Source organism: Aulonocara sp. 'chitande type north' Nkhata Bay, linkage group LG6 (genome assembly GCF_057382095.1).
Source record: "Aulonocara sp. 'chitande type north' Nkhata Bay isolate Kocher_YH1m ecotype deep benthic linkage group LG6, A_spYH_male_GT1.1, whole genome shotgun sequence".
In the NCBI taxonomy this organism is placed as follows: domain Eukaryota; kingdom Metazoa; phylum Chordata; class Actinopteri; order Cichliformes; family Cichlidae; genus Aulonocara; species Aulonocara sp. 'chitande type north' Nkhata Bay.
The window spans coordinates 29,473,811-29,495,380 of NC_141349.1; the positions used below are offsets into that span (position 1 = coordinate 29,473,811).

General features: G+C 40.1%; 2 protein-coding genes across 3 annotated transcripts in view; one reads left to right on the forward strand and one right to left on the reverse strand.

Annotated features, from left to right (window-relative positions):
* stx8 (syntaxin 8) overlaps positions 1-17,309 on the forward strand; it is a 44,945-nt gene extending 27,636 nt beyond the window's left edge. The window contains exons 7-8 of one of the 2 annotated variants that reach the window (XM_086296185.1): positions 2,406-2,507; positions 16,539-17,309. In XM_086296185.1, the coding sequence (XP_086152311.1) occupies positions 2,406-2,507; positions 16,539-16,603 (167 nt within the window). In that variant the 3' untranslated portion in view covers positions 16,604-17,309. Of the gene's footprint in view, positions 1-2,405; positions 2,508-3,192; positions 10,341-16,538 lie in introns of those variants that run through there. The other variant, XM_086296186.1, reaches the window with a different exon arrangement.
* Positions 17,310-17,373: 64 nt separating this feature from the next.
* The window catches only part of ntn1a (netrin 1a), a 57,161-nt gene continuing 52,964 nt past the window's right edge, over positions 17,374-21,570 (reverse strand). Inside the window, exon 7 of the mRNA XM_086296184.1 lies at positions 17,374-20,882. Within this exon, the coding sequence (XP_086152310.1) occupies positions 20,554-20,882 (329 nt within the window). The 3' untranslated portion in view covers positions 17,374-20,553. The remainder of the gene's footprint in view (positions 20,883-21,570) is intronic.

The following is a 21,570-nucleotide window of genomic DNA, read 5'->3' on the forward strand; positions in this document are numbered from 1 at the left end:
CATCCATGACTAGTTGGAGTGGCATGCAGCACGAATGGTTCAGTGTCTACACCCCTTCTCTGCCTGTAAAGGAAATATTTCTTCCTTCTAAATTGTTGCCTGATGCTTAGATGGTGATGTGGAAGTCTCGAGGGACACTGTACATACGGCAATCTCACGTCTCCCATCTGCTTGTCCTTGCCCCTTAACATTCTGGCCCTTCAAACTTACTTGCTTTTCTTTCCTTCCTCTAATTATTTTTGCAACTTAATTATTTGGTATCAGCCAAAAGGCAAACTGTCTTGTCAAATGGCGATGACTCTAGCTGGGGGAAACAAGGCAGTTTCATTTGAGTTGAAGACATTTGTGCTCACAAAGATAAATGCTGCAGACAGCCCCGAGCCCTCATTGGTGGGAATTCGGTCATGTTGCCCAGTTTTTGAAGATCATATCAACTGAGTACTACTTTGCCATACCGTAGCAATACATTATTGTTCCCCTTCTGAAGAACACTGCCTGTAAACTTGGCACTAGTTTGTAGATGAGTTTAGCTTCCCATTCCTGTTTAGTTTGTAGTTGTCTGAGTGAATAAGTATACAATGCCATCTTTCAACATTATTACTTTTTAATTTGGAAATTTTTCAGCAGCTGTCTGTTCCCATTTCACATATACACAAAAGAAGAAAGAGAAATACAACAAACCATCAGAAAGAAACTACATCATCGCATGAACATTATAGATTGCTTTATCTCTAAAGTTTGTTCCTTTGACATCAATATTTCATCCTGTCACTGACACATTAACATTATCCATTTCTTAAATTTCACTCTACATTGTTCCTCATAGTCTTGTCATGTGAGTCAGTTGCTCCTTAACATATATTTCACTCGCCGTTTTTAGCCATTCATGTTGTTTTCGTGGTTCCGGTTTGTACCATCTCTGTGTGATGGCTTTTTAGCTGTCTGCTTTTGTTGCTGCACCAGATCTCTGGAGATGACATGTCAACACGGTGGCTTGCTCTAACAAATCACACAGGCTTCCATCTGGACGACCTTCAAGTCAGGAACTCCTACTGAAAGACCTTAGCCACAGCGCCAAACACACACACACAAAAGGAACACACTCTCTTTCTTTGGATCCTAAGGCATAGTCCCAGAAGCCTCAGCTTACGTCTTCAAAACTCATGAGAAATAAGGATCTGATTAAATCCAGGAAGGAGTGAAACCGTTTGAAAGGGCAAGGAGTGCTTTCATATGACCTACTTCCTCTGCCACAACTTATGTCTGTTGGCAGGTTCTGTCTTTTTGTTTGCCGGTCAGGTGTCATGTAATGCAGAACTTGTCTTTCCATCATTGAGAGTCATTTTTATATAGATGGTTACCTTGGGGGGGCAATTCCAACTCCCCAAAAAGTTGGGATGCTGTGTAGCTTGTAAATAAAAATAGAAATGCCGTGATTTGCAAATCTCATTCACTCATATTTTATTCACAATAGAAGATAGAAAACACATGAGGTGTTTAAACCAAAACAAATGTTCACTTTTAAGTTAAAAACAATAGCTCATCTTAAATTTGACATCATAAAAACGTTGGGACAGGACCATGTTTACCACTGCGTAGCATCTCCAGTTTTAGTTGAGAACTGTTGCACATTTGGAGAAAGTGATGTTGTCCCATTCTTGTCTGATATATAAGATTTTAATTGTAGTTCTGTGCAATTAAACAGTTCTGTGTCGTCCATACTTTTTATTTTATTATGAGCGTACTGTTTTCAGTTGATGGAAGCTCTGGATTGGAGGCAGGCCAATTCAGTAACTGGACTTTTCTACTATGAAGCTACGCCATCAGAGATGCAGGCTTTTTAAATGAGCACTCATAACAGGCTGAACGGTTCCTCTCTTCTTTAGTCCAGAGGATGCAGTGTCCATGTTTTCAAATTTCAATTCTTCTGACTGGTCGATTTTAAGTGACCTTTGGTCCACAGAAGAAGACAATGTTCACATGTGGCTTCTTCTTTGCATGTTAGAGCTTTAACCTTAAATCAGCGGTCCCCAACCCCCGCTCTTTTGGTCGCGAAAGATGAAGCGTTATGCAGATATTGTTCCATAATTTGTTGATGCAGTTCTTTGCAGATTAGTGAACCTCTGGCTCTCTTTACTTCTTAGACAATCTCGCTCTGTAAGATGCTTTTTTTTTTACCCAATTGTAAAGAAAAGCAGATAGACAGTTTTTGCAAAACCTGTATTTGTTTTTTTTCTTCTTTGTGCTTTTTATATATTTTTCTCTACAATATATTATGTTGTCTGTGTGTCAGTGACTTGATTAATGCAAAATAAAATCTAAATCTACTAGTGCACATGATCTGACCTGAGCAATTAGCTTGACTGACTTTTTTCCCCTTTTTTTTGTCTTTTTTTGTCTCTTAGAAATTATTGACGACCTTGCACATCTTGTGGACACGACAGATAACAGAATTCGTAATGAAACACGAAGGGTGAAGCTGGTGGAGACGAAGTCGGCCTCTTGCGGTGAGCATTCCTGTTTCTTTCACATGCAAAGCACTTTGTCATGTCTTTGTCTTTTATGCCATGGAGCACAGAAGACCACATAGATCTGTTCATTTAATTAAATATTATAAAACAATCTTTAATAGCATAAATACTTGCCATAAAATATCTGTTGCAGGTTTTTCCCATGCATTTAGCTGTTATAAAGAAAGATAATTGCTTCTGTGGCAGCTATGCACAAAAAGTGCATTTTGCAAGCTAAGCTTCTTGTGATCTTTTGGCATTACAAAGCTATCTTCACCATTAAGCCATTTCAGCAGCGTTGGTGTTACTGCTGCTTTTTCCTTATTTTCCAGAATAGTGTTTAATGGAGCTGAAAAACAATGATGCTGATGGCAATAAGCCCTCTCAGTACAGAGCATGTTGTGAATGAATGGTGGGTGGACTGGTTTTGTCTGTCACGCCTGCTAACAGTGTCCTGGCTTTAAGGGTCTCTCATGCAAGTCCTTTGAGGAATCATCAAATATCCACTGAGGGTTGGCCGTGTCATCAGCCACTGTTGTCTCAACTTCACATTTACAGAGTTGACCTCTTTCCTTAGAAGTTTTGTGAATGTATGACCCTTCTTTAGTATTATCACTGATCTGCTTTGGTTTGTGTAACTTTTGTTTTATTGTGTACAAAAAGACTGCTTCACTCTTTTCAGAGGGTCCCGCTTTTCAGAGGGAAACAGCTGCCACGAGATGTGTGTTAACTGGCTCTAAAGCCAACCTATGGAATGTGGCAGTGAGTGTGAGTGAGGCTGGCTCAGTAGGCCCTGTGAAATGCCAGACCGCATTGCTATGGCAAAGACTGCATTGTTGTGCACGGAGACCTCACAGCCAGGAACAGAGCAGGCAATAGGAAGGTCAGCCCCCCAAATGCTTCATTCTGTTGGTCTTGTCCCCATGGTGCCTGAGCGTGAGTTTGTTTGAAGATCCCAGAGCTTAGATTGTGTTAGAATCAGGACTCTTTTTCTCTTTTTGTTGAACGTTTTTTTGCGAAGTCCCTCGATCTTCACAGGCAGAAGAGTATTCCTGGGCTGTTTGTGCATTTGTTTGTGTGTCCATTCATGTTTATGATCACCTGCAAGTTTGTATGGAGCAAATACATATACATTCGCTTCCTAGTACTAGATTTGAGCCCCTTTTGCATTTAAAGCTTCCTTAATTTTTTAGGTGTAGATTCAACAAGGTGCTGGGAAGATTTTTCTCAGATTTTGGTCCATATTTACATGATACTATTACAAAGTTCCTGCAGATTTGTCAGGAGCACATTCATGACTTGAATATCCCATTTCATCACATCACAAAGGATCTCTACTGGATTTAGATATGGTGACTGTGGAGGCCCTCCTAGTGCAGTGAGCTAAGTGGCAAATCCAGTTGCTTTCATGCTGTTTATGCCAAATTCTGACAATACCATCTGAACATTGCAGCAGAAACAAGACTCATCACACCAGACAATATTTTTCCAATATAGTGTTGTCTAATTTTGGGATCCAGTACAAATTATTGCCTCAGTTTCTTGCAATTAGTTTCAGGACTGGCACTGGTGTGCTCTTCTGCTGCTGTTGGCCATCTGCTTCAAGGTTTAATGCATTTTGCAATCAGAGTCTCTTTTTTGCATACTTTTAGAGTGATGATTTGAGCTACTGTTGTTTTCCTATCTGCTTGAAGCAGTCTAGCCAATATTTTCTGACCTCTGGCATCAACAAGGCCTTTTCAACCAGAGAACTGTCACTCACTGGATAGGATTTGTTTTTCAGACCCTTCTCTGTAAACCCTAGTCATCCATGAAAATCTCAGTAGATCATGAGTTTCTGAAATATTCAGACCAGCCCATCTGGCACCAATAACCATGCCACATTAAATCATCTTTGTTCCCCATTCTGATGCTCAGTTTAATTTTCAGCAGGTCGTCATGACCATGTTTACATGCCTAAATGCATTGATTTAATACCATTGGATTGGCTGAATATTTACATTAATGAGCAGTTGATCAGATGAAACAGGTGAACCTAGTAAAGGTGAGTGCATGTTTGCATTTTTAACAGTATTTAAAGGTATTTCTTATGTCTACCTGTGTGTGTGCGTGTGTGTGTATACATTTGTGTGTTTCTGATTTGTTTTGACAAATGGAAAATTCCCCTGTGGTCTTTTTCACTCTCACCTCTGTTCAATCTTTCTTTTTCTTTTTTTTTCAATCCTTTCTGTCATCCCCACGTTTGTCTTTTCATGTTTGACACTCGTCTTTGTGTCAAGCACAGAAAGAACTGAAAGTACTACATGCCACAAATTGTTTGGAGGGCTTTCCTTCTTTCTTCATGGCAGTGTGTTTGTAATTCCTCAGCTTTAAGGCTTTATTTATTTTTAAGACCACCTTTCATCCAAAACCGGTGTTTGGTGTTATGTCTTAGCTGAGTCCTTGTAAAGTTAGGAACGTCTGGCTGGAACAGCCAAACGCATACTTAACCTCCTAGGACCTGGCGTCCACATATGTGGACATCACATTTTGGGTTGCCTACACCAAAATACTTAATTTTTCTCTACAAGGGCCTGATATCCACTTACGAGGGCATTATGCTGCCACTGTTCTATCGAAGTTTAAAACAAATGTCCTCAAATGTGGATCTCATTTTTCTCAGAAACAAAAATTAGGTAAAGAAAAAAATCTGCTAATTCTTTGTTTTTAAATTCATCAGGTCCCAATCAGCCCAAACAGGAAAGAAAAAAATAAAAAGGAGGTTAACGTAGCATAATGGAAATTAGGGTAGTTTTGAAGATAGGGGCATAGCAAATTTTTGTGCATACATGCAAACATACAAAACAAAACAAAAAACACTATACCAAAAAATTTAGCTGAACGTTTGAAAAGGGCCCAGATATTGCTAAACCATGGTTGCTGGAACACACTGTGCATAACTAGTGCCCTGTAGTGTTGAGAAATATCCATTTTGCTGAAACATATTAGATTCCTGCACAGAGCAGGCTTCAATCCACCCAAGATTCAGATTATTTTGACTGCATTTATAAATCTTCTTCATTCAAAATTTCAGTTTGGTGCACCTCAGATGTTAAGTTTCTATTTCATCATCAGTACCTTGAGGCTGGTGTCTTGATTCCAATAACATGAAAAAACAACCCCAAACAGGAAGCAAGAGTTTTCAAGAGTCCTTCAATAAACATTTGAGAAGTTTGCATTATTCTAGCAAAAAAAAGGGGGAGTTGCAGTTTGTTTTTTGGGCTTTTTATTTTTTATATTTTTTTTACGGAATACAGCTCATAGGTTTTCCTGAATATGTGTGGCAGATTAGTCTAAATGACGCCAGAAATGCCATTACTGAAAATGTAAGTTAGAGCACATCAAATCAGATAACATCAACTTGAATAACCCTCCCAACAGAGCTTATCTTAAATTTGTAGAGGACCTTTGCGGGAACCCCCTGAATCCCACAGGTGGTTTGCATCAGACGTTGGTTTATGACGGACAGAATTTGACTCTCTTTTGAGAAGAGCGTGTTTGCTTAACATTGTCTATAATTGCAAGTTAGGAGTTACCAAGAAAAACACAAAGTGTGGGAGAGAAATATAACATTAAAACTGTTTTTTGATATTTTATGGCAGGTTTTGTTCCTCTTAACGCCCCAACGTGATATACTGTTGGCAGACAGAGATCCCAGTTAAATATGTGTTATATAGCTGATGAAAGGCTTGCTTTAAATTACTGTATACATCCTGTTAATGATGTTTCCACATCAGAGGTTTTTCTCAGTAAGTGGCAAGTTCAAGTAAATTTGCCTCAAGATATCTGTAAATATTTGAAACCATTTTCATATTTCATATTTGACAGGGGTGTAGGGAGCACAGTTTCCTCCTTGGTCATGTGTTCAGACCACAAGATTACACTGCAGTGCATGCAGCTTCATCTGCCAGCTAAGCAGTGCACCAATTAATCTCAGATATATCACATAAATGTATATTTTAGATACGGCCTTAAAATTAAATTGCATTTTTAAATGTTGTAAAACATATAAACACTATCAAAAATGAATGCTAGCATGCATTTAAAACAGACGTTTGTGGCACTCTTAATGAGCATTGTATTGTATACTCTGATTTATGAGGTCCCCTGATTTTCCACTTGCGTCACCAAACAGTTAACATTTTCACATAACTGCCTCAAAATTTGGTGCACTTTAATTTCCATTAATTCTTCCTCAAGTATGAATCTTAAGTCTGGCAGTTCTATAAGCTCTCCTGGAACCATGATACGGTTCTATAAACTTTATAGAAATATTACTGTCCTTAAAATAAATGTAAGAAGTTTGGCAATTATCATGGTTTTAAAGATATATATTTTCCCATGTTCAAAGCAGTCACCTCAAGTTGCTTAAAGTCTTTACAGAGTAATACAAATCTGGAAAATATATATAATGTATAACTTCTGTAGGGTTTCCAATTTTCTCCTTAAAGAAGTGCACACGACATATAATTTACAGATGGATAAAGATTTCCGTATGCTGTAGTAGATGAAAATGCAGCCACATTTTAGTTGGACACCATATGTTTTAATATATATGTCAGCAAAATTTTCAACATATTTCTAAAGCTACAATCAATTAAAAATACGTGTCTTTAGTTGTGTTTTTAAAAAATAGGTTCATGTTTATCTTGTTAGCATAAAATTAATCTTTTCTCCTTTGTTTTGTCTTTTTTGTGTACAAAGGGGCGACCGTGGCTCAGGGGGTTGGGAATCGCATCTGTAACCGGAAGGTTGCCGGTTCGATCCCTGGGCTCTCTGTCCTGGTCGTTGTGTCCTTGGGCAAGACACTTTACCCTACTTGCCTACTGGTGTTGGCCAGAGGGGCCGATGGCGCGATATGGCAGCCTCACTTCTGTCAGTCTGCCCCAGGGCAACTGTGGCTACAACCGTAGCTGCCTCCACCAGTGTATGAATGTGAGAGTGAATGAATAGTGGTATTGTAAAGCGCTTTGGGTGCCTTGAAAAGCGCTATATAAATCCAATCCATTATTATCATTATTATTAAAGGCAGGGGAATGACCAGACCAGTTTATGGGCCATCTCTTTCACTCTTTTCTCTCACCAATTATTGGTATTCTCTGCAAGTTGTCTTACTGATGTCTGGAAATTGCTAAGATGGGTTGAACCCAGACCAAGCCCTCCGAAACTTCTGGGTGGTCAGTCTATCAGCAGACACCAACTATCTCCCTCAGCATCAATGTGACAGCAGAGCCCTAATCTATTTGGGAAGTTAACGCCATTATTGTCATTAGCCTCTAGAGGCCCTCTGAGGGTCAGAGTAGGTTATTTAGTTACTGAGGCAGACAGCCATGGTCCAAGGGGAAGGGTGAGGGGCATTGTGGATGCCTAATGTGGCTTCATGACTGGCGGCTACGTGACGATAGAAAGTTAGAAAGAACAAGCGAGAGTCTTGCTTCACAGTAACATGTGTGTGTTGCACGGCTTATTACTGTTGTTGCTATGTGGTGTCAAATGGAGTTGCTGACAGATGTTGGACTAGACTGAATGAAATTCTGATGTCTGAATCTAATATAGACCAGGCCTATCATTTACACCTAAACAAAGATGATTGCTGCGAATTTATGTGTGTATTTGCTTAAAGCTTGAAGCTTTTAAAGAGTCATCACAAGTATTTGAGCATGTGTGTCTGGTTTGACTATTTTATTATGCTCACATGTGTAAGTTATCAAGAGGAGAGGGCCTGACTAAACCAGTGATGGCTCTTAGCATGAATATCCTGTGAATCTATGTAGGAACACATTCCTTTTGTATACAATAAAAAAAAAAAAACCTGCTATGCTCAAAGAATTCCCCATATGTAAATAAGGTGACAACTGCCTATAAGTATAAGTAGTAAAACAAAGGAGAAGGTTGACAAGAACGATGCAATAAGATAATGGGGTATAAAGACATCTGGACATGGTACAGGCATGTCTCATATATCCCGGCAAAGAAACCAGCATCAGCCTTGCATTTCATCAAACCACCACTACCACCGCAAGCAATTTGTTCAGCATGGCTTATATCTCACTCTGTCTCTCTCCCCGTGGGAAAGACAACCAATTAAGCCACAGAGGGGAATGCAGAAAGCAAGAGCCAAAGAATGAGAGAAATGCAAACCGAAAGTGAAAGGGCTGGGGATAATACCGGCCGCATGCTAAATAACAATGGACAACTTAAGTCAGTGGGGCCACGTATTGACAGCCCTCAGACCAGCTAGATGTGCAGTTTTTTTTTAATCTTCATTCCTGTGTCACTGTAGAAGAAGTGGGAATGGTGTGGGAATCTGACTTTGGCAAAAACCTTTCCAAATTTTAAATGTGTGCCATGGTTTGTGGTCTGATATATACATATACAGAATGAAAGACCAGCATATCCTAAAGGCAATCAAATCCTCATAATGTACTCTAAACCACACACCATCACTTCTCTCTTACTCTCGCTAACACTCCAGTTGAATTCCATTCAGGTTTATTTATATAGCACCAAATCACAACAACAGCCACCTGGAGATACTTTATACTGTAAGGCCTTACAGTTACCACCGGGAACTCTGTGGACTGCCTTCTCTCATTCCTGATTATCAAAATGAATTGTTAAATTTAAACAGTAACCAGGGCAAGCAGTTACCATCATCCCCTGGATTAAAACACACCTCTCGTGCAAACCACAATAGCCATATTTCAAGTGACATATTTGATAGATTTTAGAAATTCACACTCCATGCTGATTCTATTCTGAATTTGTTATTCACTTAAATAAGGAGTTAAGTTGATATTTTAGTGTTCAAAGTATATTTGCAGTGTATCAGCATATATATAAAATGTAATTATTCAGAAATGTCTCAGATTTCTGAATCATTTTGGAAACAGAGCCCTTAAATCTGGCTGACATAACTGAAAAAACTAGTTCAAAGTTGAAAAATGTTTCTATTTCATTGCTCTCTGTGCTGGACACCGCTTTTAATATGCCACAAATAACAGATTACCAGCATATACTGACCCGGCAAGTTTCAGTCAGGCTTTTATAATTTGCAAATTTTAGTTAACACTGAATAAAGTTCAACTTTTATCATCTTATTCTCTAGGTGGCAGTGTCAAAATTAACAAACTGGTATATGGAAAAAGGAATTTGAGCTGGACTACTTTAGTTATGTTAATTAATGCAGTAAATACTCTACATTACACAAGTATTTGTGGCAGTGGTTAAAAAGATAGATCCATATATCCACCAAAATTATTTAAAATATTCCTAAAGCCTTTACTGTGATTCTGTTTTACTTAGAAGATAAAATATCTACCTGTAGTGGATTTTACATGTTATTTTTTTCTTTGCCATTCTCTAGGGCGGTGGCTTTAATAATAATAAAAAAAAAAAGTAATTTTTTTGAGGTCCCGGGGGCAAAACAGTTTGATGAAGTGTGAGTGAGCTTTTGCACATTTTTTTCTCTGCTGCCATAGTATCAGAGAAAAACAATGATTACCCTCTTGAAACAGAATCAGAAACACATGCCTATCACAGTGTGCGATCTATGGCAATAAAGCTTTTGTGGCCATTGAACGCATGTAAATTGCATTAAGTCATCAAGAGAAGAATGGTTATATGCTACAAGGGCACTTGGGACTTGTGTTAGATCAAGGACTTTGAAAATTAGTAGTGAGGTATGTAGGCTTCTTACCTCTTCCAAGTGTATTCCCTTGTGTCTGATGAATTCCCCTCCTTCCCTCTGGGTCTGTCTCAAATCAGGTTTGGAGTTTCTCAGCTGCTTGACATTTGACTTTTTAACTTTAAAGTTGAAATTATAATATATATATATATATATATATATATATATATATATATATATATATATATATATATATATATATATATATATATATAACTTTTAACACCCAGCACGCCCCTGCGGGCGGTTTATCCTTCAAGCTCGGGTCCTCTACCAGAGGCCTGGGAGCTTGAGGGTCCTGCGCAGTATCTTAGCTGTTCCCAGGACTGCGCTCTTCTGGACAGAGATCTCCGATGTTGTTCCCGGGATCTGCTGGAGCCACTCGCCTAGCTTGGGAGTCACCGCACCTAGTGCTCCGATTACCACGGGGACCACCGTTACCTTCACCCTCCACATCCTCTCGAGCTCTTCTCTGAGCCCTTGGTATTTCTCCAGCTTCTCGTGTTCCTTCTTCCTGATATTGCTGTCATTCGGAACCGCTACATCGATCACTACGGCCGTCTTCTTCTGTTTGTCTACCACCACTATGTCCGGTTGGTTAGCCACCACCATTTTGTCCGTCTGTATCTGGAAGTCCCACAGGATCTTAGCTCGGTCATTCTCCACCACCCTTGGGGGCATCTCCCATTTTGACCTCGGGACTTCCAGATTATACTCGGCACAGATGTTCCTGTACACTATGCCGGCCACTTGGTTATGGCGTTCCATGTATGCCTTGCCTGCTAGCATCTTGCACCCTGCTGTTATGTGCTGGATTGTCTCTGGGGTATCTTTACACAGCCTGCACCTGGGGTCTTGCCTGGTGTGATAGACCACACGCCTCTATGGATCTTGTGCTCAGAGCTTGTTCTTGTGCTGCCATGATTAGTGCCTCTGTGCTGTCTTTCAGTCCAGCTTTGTCCAGCCACTGGTAGGATTTCTGGATATCAGCCACCTCCTCTATCTGCCGGTGGTACATACCGTGCAGGGGCCTGTCCTTCCATGATGGTTCCTCGTCTCCCTCCTCTTTCTTGGGTTTCTGCTGCCTGAGGTATTCACTGAGCACTCGGTCAGTCGGGGCCATCTTCCCAATGTATTCTTGGATGTTCCTTGTCTCATCCTGGACTGTGGTGCTGACACTCACCAGTCCCCGGCCCCCTTCCTTCCGCTTAGCGTACAGCCTCAGGGTGCTGGACTTGGGGTGAAACCCTCCATGCATGGTAAGGAGCTTTCTTGTCTTTATGTCAGTGGCTTCTATCTCCTCCTTTGGCCAGCCTATTACCCCAGCAGGGTACCTGATCACGGGCAGGGCGTACGTGTTGATGGCCCGGATCTTGTTCTTACCATTCAGCTGACTCCTCAGGACTTGCCTGACCCTCTGCAGGTACTTGGTGGTTGCAGCTTTTCTAGCGGCCTCTTCATGGTTCCCATTTGCCTGCGGGATCCCCAAGTACTTGTAACTGTCCTCTATGTCTGCAATGTTGCCTTCTGGTAGTTCAATCCCCTCAGTTCTGACTACCTTCCCTCTCTTTGTTACCATCCGACTACACTTCTCCAGTCCGAACGACATTCCAATGTCATTGCTGTATAGCCTGGTAGTGTGGATCAGTGAATCGATGTCTCGTTCACTCTTGGCATACAGCTTGATGTCATCCATGTACAGGAGGTGGCTGACAACTGCTCCGTTCCGTAGTCGGTATCCGTAGCCAGTCTTGTTAATGATCTCACTGAGGGGGTTCAGGCCTATGCAGAACAGCAGTGGGGACAGAGCATCTCCTTGGTAGATCCCGCACTTGATGGTGACTTGTGCTATGGGCTTGGAGTTGGCCTCTAGTGTTGTACGCCACATCCCCATTGAGTTCCTGATGAAGGCTCTTAGGGTCCCATTGATCTTGTACAATTCTAGGCATTCCAGTATCCAGCTGTGGGGCATTGAGTCATAGGCCTTCTTGTAATCAATCCAGGCAGTGCACAGGTTGGTCAGTCTGGTCTTGCAGTCTCGGCTGATTGTTCTGTCTACCAGTAGCTGGTGTTTTGCGCCTCTGGTATTCTTGCCAATTCCTTTCTGTGTCCCGCTCATGTATTGACCCATGTGCCTGTTCATCTTAGCCGATATGATGCCTGACAGGAGCTTCCATGTAGTACTGAGGCAGGTTATTGGTCGGTAGTTGGAGGGGACCGGTCCCTTCTTGGGGTCCTTGGGGATCAGGACCGTCCGGCATTCAGTTAGCCATTCCGGGTGTCTGTCGTTAACTAGCAGCTGGTTCATTTGTGCTGCCAGACGCTCGTGGAGTGCAGTCAGCTTCTTCAGCCAGTAGGCATGAACCATGTCGGGCCCTGGTGCTGTCCAACTCTTCATACTGGAGACCCTTTCTTGGATATCTGCCACTGTGATGGTTACTGGACCCTGTTCAGGGAGGTCGCTGTGGTCTGCCCTCAGATCCTCTAGCCACTGAGCATTGCCGTTATGGGTTGCATCCTTCTCCCATATGCTCTTCCAGTATTGCGCCGTCTCCAGCCTTGGTGGTGCTGTTCTCTTATTGTTCCCTTGCCACTGAGAGTACACCTTTGCTGGTTCTGTGGAGAACAGCTGGTTTATTCTCCTGCCTTCTATCTCTCTGGTGTACCTCCTCAAGCGGCTGGCCAAGGCTGTGAGTCTTTGCTTGGCAGTTTCCAAGGCCTCAGGTATGGACAGCTTGCTGTATTTCTTAGGCACCTTATTTGTCGCACCTTTCTGCAACTCCGTTAGTTGGCTAACCTCCCTCCGTGCTACTTTGATCTTGCCCTCTAGCCTCCTTCTCCATGGAGGGTACTGCCCCTTGTCGCTGTTCAACTTGTAGTCAAGCATCTCACTGATCACTGCTGCCGTATTGTAGATCAGGGGCCCGTTCTTCGTACGTCGCTCACTACATCCAAGATCAAATGACACATCCAAGACCAAACCATCGCGCTAACCGTGAGCTCGCTAATCCGGTTCCCCGAACACACCTGTTGTTGACGATTAGTACAGCTGGACGCAGTAATGTGACATCACTGGGTGTCGTAAAAGGGGCTACACATCGATAGTAGAAACATTGATCGGCAACCCGCTGATTGGTCGGCGAAAATGTCGAAGGGGCGCGCTCGGTATTTTCCGGCAGCAGAGCAAGAACTCTTGATTGAGGGATTTCAGGAGTTTCAGAGTTTAATTAAAATGCAAGGGAACACTGCAAAGGCTGCAAAAGCAAGGAGAGAGGGCTGGCAGAAAGTTGCTGACAAATTAAACTCGTAAGTAATTCAATAATAACAATAGTAATGGAGTGGGTTTATATAGCGCTTTTCAAGGCACTGTCGAGCGCAGATCCACTGAGCGCTCCACACAGACAGCATAGTCAGAAGGAAGAGCACAGGGCAAGCTAGCGAGACAGAAGTTAAGCTCTCCTTGCAACAGGCAAATTGAACCTCATTCAGATCTGGCGTTTGGAATTATTTTGGTTTTCATGTGACGTATGACCCTGAAGGTAAGCGAGTCATGGACTAAAGTAAAACAGTATGTTGGATGTGCCATGCAATGCTCAATTACATTGGTGTGAACTAGTGTGTTAGCGCAGTTAGCTCGTTAACGTGTTGGCCGTCTAGCCCCATGCACGGAGCGATCGGCGGTAGCTCGTTAATGGAGATTTGCCGTGTTGTGGCGTTAAGGTCATTTCAACGAGATTAACCTGAAAGCACTAGTGGGAACACAACGAATATGACTGCACATTTACACCGACATCATCCTAGTGCAAAGACAAAAACAACAAGCATGCTACTAACTTTAGCGAGTCATTTAGACAGCTGTTAGCACATGATTCTCCTTATGCTGCTGAGAATATAGCCCAGAAGAAGCGGATAGTATAGCTTTTATTTTGGAAAGAGCCATTTCTCTGTAATAAACTCTCTTTTCCAAAGATGAGTGATTCCTCAATCAGATACAGGGCTTGCAATATCGCTAGCCCGACGTCCCGGAGCTAGCGATTTTTTCAGTCGGGCTACCAAAATCTATCTCTTCCCTGCCCGTCGGGCTATTGTAGGAAAAATATATGTCAATGCTTTTGCATTCTTTCAGAAATGTAGCTGGGTAATTATGTCATTGGCATCGGTGAGCCACTGTCAATATGTGACATATTGAAGTCGCGTTTGAATTTGCGCTTGTTTTTTTGCTTTCACTTTGCAATCGTGCGAACTGTGTATAGAGAGCGACAGCACTGATCTGTGAGTGATGATAATTTGTGCACCAATTCCTCTGACATCGTCTTATTAATCGTTAGCTTACTATGCAAACATGACAAGTGAAATCTCCCGCAGCAAGCTTAAACATGTGAGAGGTTGATCGCGCAGAGAATCGCTGAGCTTATGTGAGTGCGCGTGTAAAAGCATTTCAGTTCTGCTGAGCCAAATAAGACAGGTCAGGGTGAAGAAGTGACAGCCAAATAAAAGCTTACCACAAAACGGAGAAGTTATGACAAATCAGACTATAAGGCAAAAAGAAAGTGCAGCTTTATGGTTTCATGGACAAAATAATTTCTGTGGCTGCAATATGACGAGCTATATAACCAGGGCTGCACATAAGTGGTCCGCAGGTGCGCATTCGCTGTCAAAATAAAAAACGCGCACAAGGGTTAGGGTTAGGGTTAAATTTAAAAACTGTACTTTTGAGTTAAAATATATATTTATAATTTTAATAAATGACAAATTAAAAATGCATGAACATTTTTTTTGTATCGAAAAAATATCGAACCGTGACACCAAAGTATCGAACCGAACCGAACCGTGAATTTTGTGTATCGTTGCACCCCTAATATATATATATATATATATATATATATATATATATATATATATATATATATATATATATATATATATATATAGTTTCAAGCTGAAAAGGTTTTATCACCAGGGGTTATAGCAACAAAACATCAAGTAAGAAAATTTAGCATAAATTATCATAGCAAATGAGTTTGGAAAATTGTGTAACTGTATCTGAGCAGCAGTGATTTTTGTTTTTATTTAGCCTTGCTAGACTGGATGGGTGGTGGTTGTTGACTATGATGAAGTCTCATTGCTTTTTAAATAAATGTAGAGCAGTTCATGATTAACACAGAAAAAATAAATAAACTTCTGGAGCGGGTGTGCAGTGCTTAACACCCTAAAAAATTAATGCTTACACTGTAACTCATTTTGGTTATTTGGCAACAGAGTGACACATACTGACGTCTATAATTAGTTGGATAAAGACACGGTGTTCGTAGTTTTGTCTCTGGACACGACCACAGTGGATTTTAAATCCAACAATCAATATATGATTGAAGTGCAGACTTTCAGCTTTTACATTACAGACATTTTTATACACAGTTTTTATACACAGTTTCCCAATTTCAAAGACTCCAAACTGGACAATTGACTGGCAAGCAGTTTTGTGGCAAGATGAGGTCTGTTTATTTGTTGTTTCATGACAGATGAAGCAAACATTAATATCTAAAGTTTATATTTAATAGTTTTTATATGTAATTTTAAATGTGAGCCCCAAATGTCAGCGAATGAGGCCAACATTAGGCTGAAGAGGGAAAAAAAAAACTTAATAGAAGGACATCAAAAATTTTACAAGTCACCAAATCAACAGCCAGCGAGTTCACTGGAGAGCTCAGCTACACCAAAAGCACAGAAAGTGATCATCTTGATCAGATGAGACCAAGATTAAGTTGTACTGAAGAGAATGGAGCATGGAGAAGGAAAAGAATTGCTCATGATCCAAAGCATACAACATCATTTGTTAAACAAGGTGAACGCAGTGTCACTAGTGTTTATTGATGATGTTACTGCTGGTGGAAGGAGCCAGATCAATTCTGAAGTGTGCAGGGCTACACTCTGATTCAGCCAAATCCTGCAAAACTGATCACACAGCGCTTCTTAGTCCAAATGGATGATATTCCAAAGCATACTGCAGAAGCAACCCAAGTTTGTCAAGGCAAAAATATATATATTATTCGAGTAAATCACCTGATCTCTGGCCATTATTGCATGTTATAGATTAAGTGATTTCCATCTGATTGCATTCTGTTCTTATTCACACAGCAACCTGTCTTCTTCAGAAGTGTTTTCTCACTGTGTTAGGCGAGAAAAAGCATCCAGATTTTCATTTTTGTGTGTGTGTGAAATTACTTAATGAACCTTGTAGTCTGATGTCCTTTTCCCTCCAATTGTTCTAACATGTCTTTTTTTCCCTCCTTCCTTCTGCTCAGGGATGCTGGTAGTGATCGTACTACTTCTTATAGCCATTATAGTGATTGCTGCGTGGCCTGTGTGATGAAGACAGCAGTGATCATGGACCCGTGTCGGACAGCAACAATGAAAGTCTGGAGCAGAATTTAATCAGCAGTGACATCAAACAGACAGACCCTCATTTAAGCAGATTTACCATACTTGTTCTTCACATTAAGACACAGGTCATTTTGGGCTATCTAATAAAGGAGAAGTGGGGAAAACCCCACAGACAAATGTTTTTATCCAGTATGTCACTCTTGGGTTTAAGGGTATATGTAACCTTTCAAAAGACATTTACTTTCTTTTTTTGTGGGTGTAAATTGTTTAATAGATATTCAAATGTCTTACTAATAAATTAGTAAATCATCAAACTCTTAAATTATTTGGAGATTTGTAAGCATTTTGAAAAAGGTTTATTTTACTGCCTGAACTGTGAGAATGTTGACCTAACAGTAGGACCTCCCGCAGGCAACGGGGACTTTTCTTTCATAAGCCTGTCTGTGGTTGGGCTGAGGTTTGCACTGGATACAGTAATTCCGCAAGCTTTGCAATATTCACACTCACTTATATTTACCCATTTATTACTGTAGCAGCTGTAATGTTATCATTTTGTTTGGATTTTGTAATGTTTATAGAATAGCTCATAGCCAAAACAAACAGCTCGGCTGTGTTACTAACATGGCTCTTTTCCTTCCCTGTAAATCAATTCAGCTTGTAATTTCTAATAAATGACATTTCCATTTTATAGAGCCTGGACTCCTGTCTGCGTTTACGCTCACGCCTCACTCTGAAGTGTTTTGTAACATGATCTTTAGGTAGTGTGGACCTTTGGCAAAGTTTTAACACACTAGTACTACTTTAATTCATTCCATTGTGTATTTTTTCCCCTACTACATTTATAATGATACTGCAACCAGTTAACAGGGATAAACTGAATACATTAAATTCTGTAGACTTACAATTAAAAAAAAAAAAAAAAAAGCAACAGAGGCAAATGATTTTTCAATGTAACAAGAGTTTATTTATTCTGAAAATCTGAATTTAGTTCTACCAGATTGGTGTGTTCAGTAGTTATTATTTCCTTCTTTTAATAACAACGATCTAAATAACCACAAACAAGTAAAAAAAAAAAAAGACAATAAAATCCACAATGTCTTGTGTCATTAAATATATTCATATATAATAACCATAATATATTAGTAGGCATTGTAAAACATTGCAAAAGACTTTGCAATGGTGAAAACAACATTTACAATTCATAGTATGAACACAAAGCAATGCTTTGATGTGTATGTGTATAGCGTTTCATCTGGAAGCTTGTCAAACCATTGCTCAGGAGACGGATGTCAAAGTTACAGCTAGAAGCTATGGAGACCAGAGTTGTGTCATTTTGGATTACACTGTGCCAAATAAAAATAGTTAAAAAAAAAAAAAAGAACTTGACACATAACATTGTTGGTTTAACAATGAAATGCAGTACCGTGCAAAAATTTTGTGTATATGTCAGAATATTGTGATTATCAGTTTTGGAGAATTCAAGAAGGCGCCATCATGTAGCAGCATGTTGGGTATCGATAACAAATATTAAACTGATTGAACAATAAAAAAAATGTCAATATTGACTAGTACAGTCATTTTCTGTATCACAGTTCAATATGCTCAATTTGTCATCATCTAGGATTTTTACTATAAGTAAAATTACAAAATTGAGGATGTTTCCAAGATACTGGTATCAAATCTTTATCTCCTTTTTATGAAAGTTTGAAAGTTTCTTGTCTATCCCTCTTTACACTCACTTGAGCGTTAGAAATTAAATGTAACTTTAGTGAGACAACAATCGCCCATTTAACATGATGTTTTATTGTCTCACAAACATACTGCTCACGGTGTTGTAATTTGGCCTCAAAAGATAAAAAGTTCATGATAAATCAAATACACTTTGGGCTTTTTACAAACCTGAGCATTTTTATCCATGCATTCCTTGGAGAAATCCAAACTGAACTGCACACAAAGTGGTTTGAATCAAGCAGCGACAAGTTATTGTAATGCACCCCATTTGTCCCTTTGCAAGTATTGACATGAAGAGAATTAACATGGCAGGCATTTTCTTACTGATTCGTTTCTTTTACTGAGCGTACAGTCGTGCATTGTGTTTGCAAAAGAGTGTGCCCTGTAAATGAGTTTATATGCAATCCCACCACACTGCAGGAAGTGCTACAGACGAATACAAGCTGTGAGGTGGATTCTAAAAGTAAATTTAGGTAAGCGTGTTGAGCACTTTCTTAAGGCGCAATAAGCTTCAGTTTTTCATCACTATAGGGATTATTTTCTCTGCCACGTAAGGTAAGAAATTTGTTTCATTGTATCCACTCTGTGCTTTCTACAACCTGAAGATCTTTCAGATCATCTTTTCAGATTTAGTGGTAGTAACAGGCAGGGGGTCAGTTGCAACATTTTTCTCCCTTTGTCCTACTCATACCCATTGTTGAAGATTTTGACACACTGTGGCGAGCTTTCCATAAGTTGGTTTAAAAGAACACATGTCTGAAGAGGTAAATCATATAAATATTTGCATTGTTGCACTTGCGTCATACTATTTGTCTTTGTCAATATCCTCTGAGAACATGCAGTACCAGCAGCTGCAGTGCTGCACTTTCACCCGCACAATTTTAACATTGCATCCATTTTACACAACAACAGACATTGGGTAACTTTCACAGTTCTGATCATTTGTGGCAGAGCAAGCATTGCTGATGAAAGGAAAAACAAACAAGATTTCACATCCCAAATGCCCTTTGGGGTTGCGTTAGGCAGGGCTTTCGGCATAAAACCGAATCAAACCTCCAAAGCTCCCCACTGTGGTGACGCCTCATGACAGGAAGGAAGCGGTTGAGGGTAGTTTCTTATTAATGTCTATTAGGAACAACTCAGGATTTTATGAACATTTTTGTAAAGAGGTTATCAATAAAATGTAGCTGGCTTCTTATTCCCAAGTCACTTGTTAAAGCTTCTATTTTTTTGTGACACAAAGTATATCACAGTTACTGTAACTACTAAAGGTAAAATCAGTGATTTAAATGTTTTTTTCCCTCAGAAATTGAACATTAGTACAGTACCACAAGCAGCACTATTTAGTGAACATTACAATCTCACATGCAGGTTTAGGCAAATGCTTAACTGTGAAATCTGAGGGGCACTGGTTGAAGTAACAAGGACGCTCAGGATTGATTAGATTGAAAATAAAAGTCAATACTGTCATAGATTCTTTTCTGTCACTTGCATGTTGTAAAACTGTAAAAGTCCTGACAGATGAAAATGTAAGACATGCAATTTAGTGTTGCTTGAATTGCATAATATAACTAAATTCAGACAGGAAAGGAATGGCAAGTCTTTCACAGCTAAATGTGTGCATTTCTGTGGCTTAGAAACAATAGCATTTATGGCACAAATCTCAATAAAGGAACTACATATCACTTCCTCAATTGCCACTCAACAGTGAAATCTTTTGTTGAAACAAGCTCACTTCTTAGCGAATAATACAATTTTCCAAGACAACATGCAGAGGCAAAGTTGCAGCGGTAGGTAAGTGGCTTTCTGTCATTTTTGCAACAGCGGAAAATGTCCATAAAATTCAAACATAAAATATAAGGATTTCATATTGGGATAATGAGAACAAAACAAATAATGATATATACTGGTAATAGGTGCAAATCCACAAGAGAAAGGAATCTCAAAGTAAAATAAACCAAATCTGCCAGGTGAGCTCCTTCAACAAAAGTTCGACTGAAAAAAACATATCATCCTAAATAATTCTCTTCATGCTTCTACACAAAAAAGCAGCGACATAAACAGTCTCTTTTCTGTCCATGGTCCTCTGTCTGTCACTCTTCCATTCTTTTTATTTATTTATTTATTTCTTTTTTAATATTTGCCAGCTCAGCTTTTTTTCTTGAAATCATCTCCCTCTTCAGAATCGTCTCCATCTCATCCTGCTTATGGCTTCTTGCACTTGCCTTTCTTCTCGCGCTGCTGGAACTTCCTGAGCCTGCGCGCCCATGTGTCCCTCCACTGGATAACCAGGCTACCTTTATCTGCCACTACTCCACCCTGGCCAGGGGAGTCCTCATCATTTCCCAGCAGCAAGTACTTCTTCCCAGGCTTGATCTTTGGACACTTGCAGGCCACGTCTTTGGCACGGACCCACAGAAACTGGTCCCCACGGCGGATGCGGCTCTCTCCCTGCTTGTAGACGGAGATGATGTTGACAGTAAATTTCCACCACTCACCGGATTTGTCCGCTTTCAGGATGTGCACTTGGACAGCTGCAAAGAAAAGTTGGGAAGCAAAAGACGTGACACGTGATTTCCTTTTACTGGATTCAACAAACATGCAAAAGCGTGTGACTGGTAAAGTTTAGTTTCTCTGTAAGGCTAAAAGTCTGCAGCAGAGTTGTGTGAGGCTGTAACTGGGCACGCTAGTTTTTGAGGCTACTATGATTGAATATATCATTTTCATCACAGATACAAGCATGTAGATGCCACATTCGGTTTCTGCGTTGCATCTTTGCTACTGCGATTTTTCTCAGGTGTGTTTGGATAGACTAAAAGTTCTTTTAACACTTTTACAGTTACATACATATATCAAGTTTATGCATTCAAGTACATTTAATTTGACATTTTACAAGAGGTAGTCTGTTTTTAAGGTGACTGCATGTTAAGTGGCCACACTGAATTAAGCTAATACTAGCCTAAAGGTAGCTTCAGGTAAGCGGTTGGGTATAAAAATCTGCATTTCAAACTTAACTAAATATGCTGTATCATTGCCACAGTTTTTGCATTTGTAACAAAGTAAGCCAGTTACGAATTTGTTGTAAATGGTAGTGAGTTGATGATTTTTCAAGTATATAAAGATCTCTGCCTTCAGAGATCGGGTCAAACCCAGACAGGTTCTTTCTGTTTGGAATTTTTATGTTTTTAAATTTTCTCTAGGAGCTTCTCGGTTTCTCCTCCC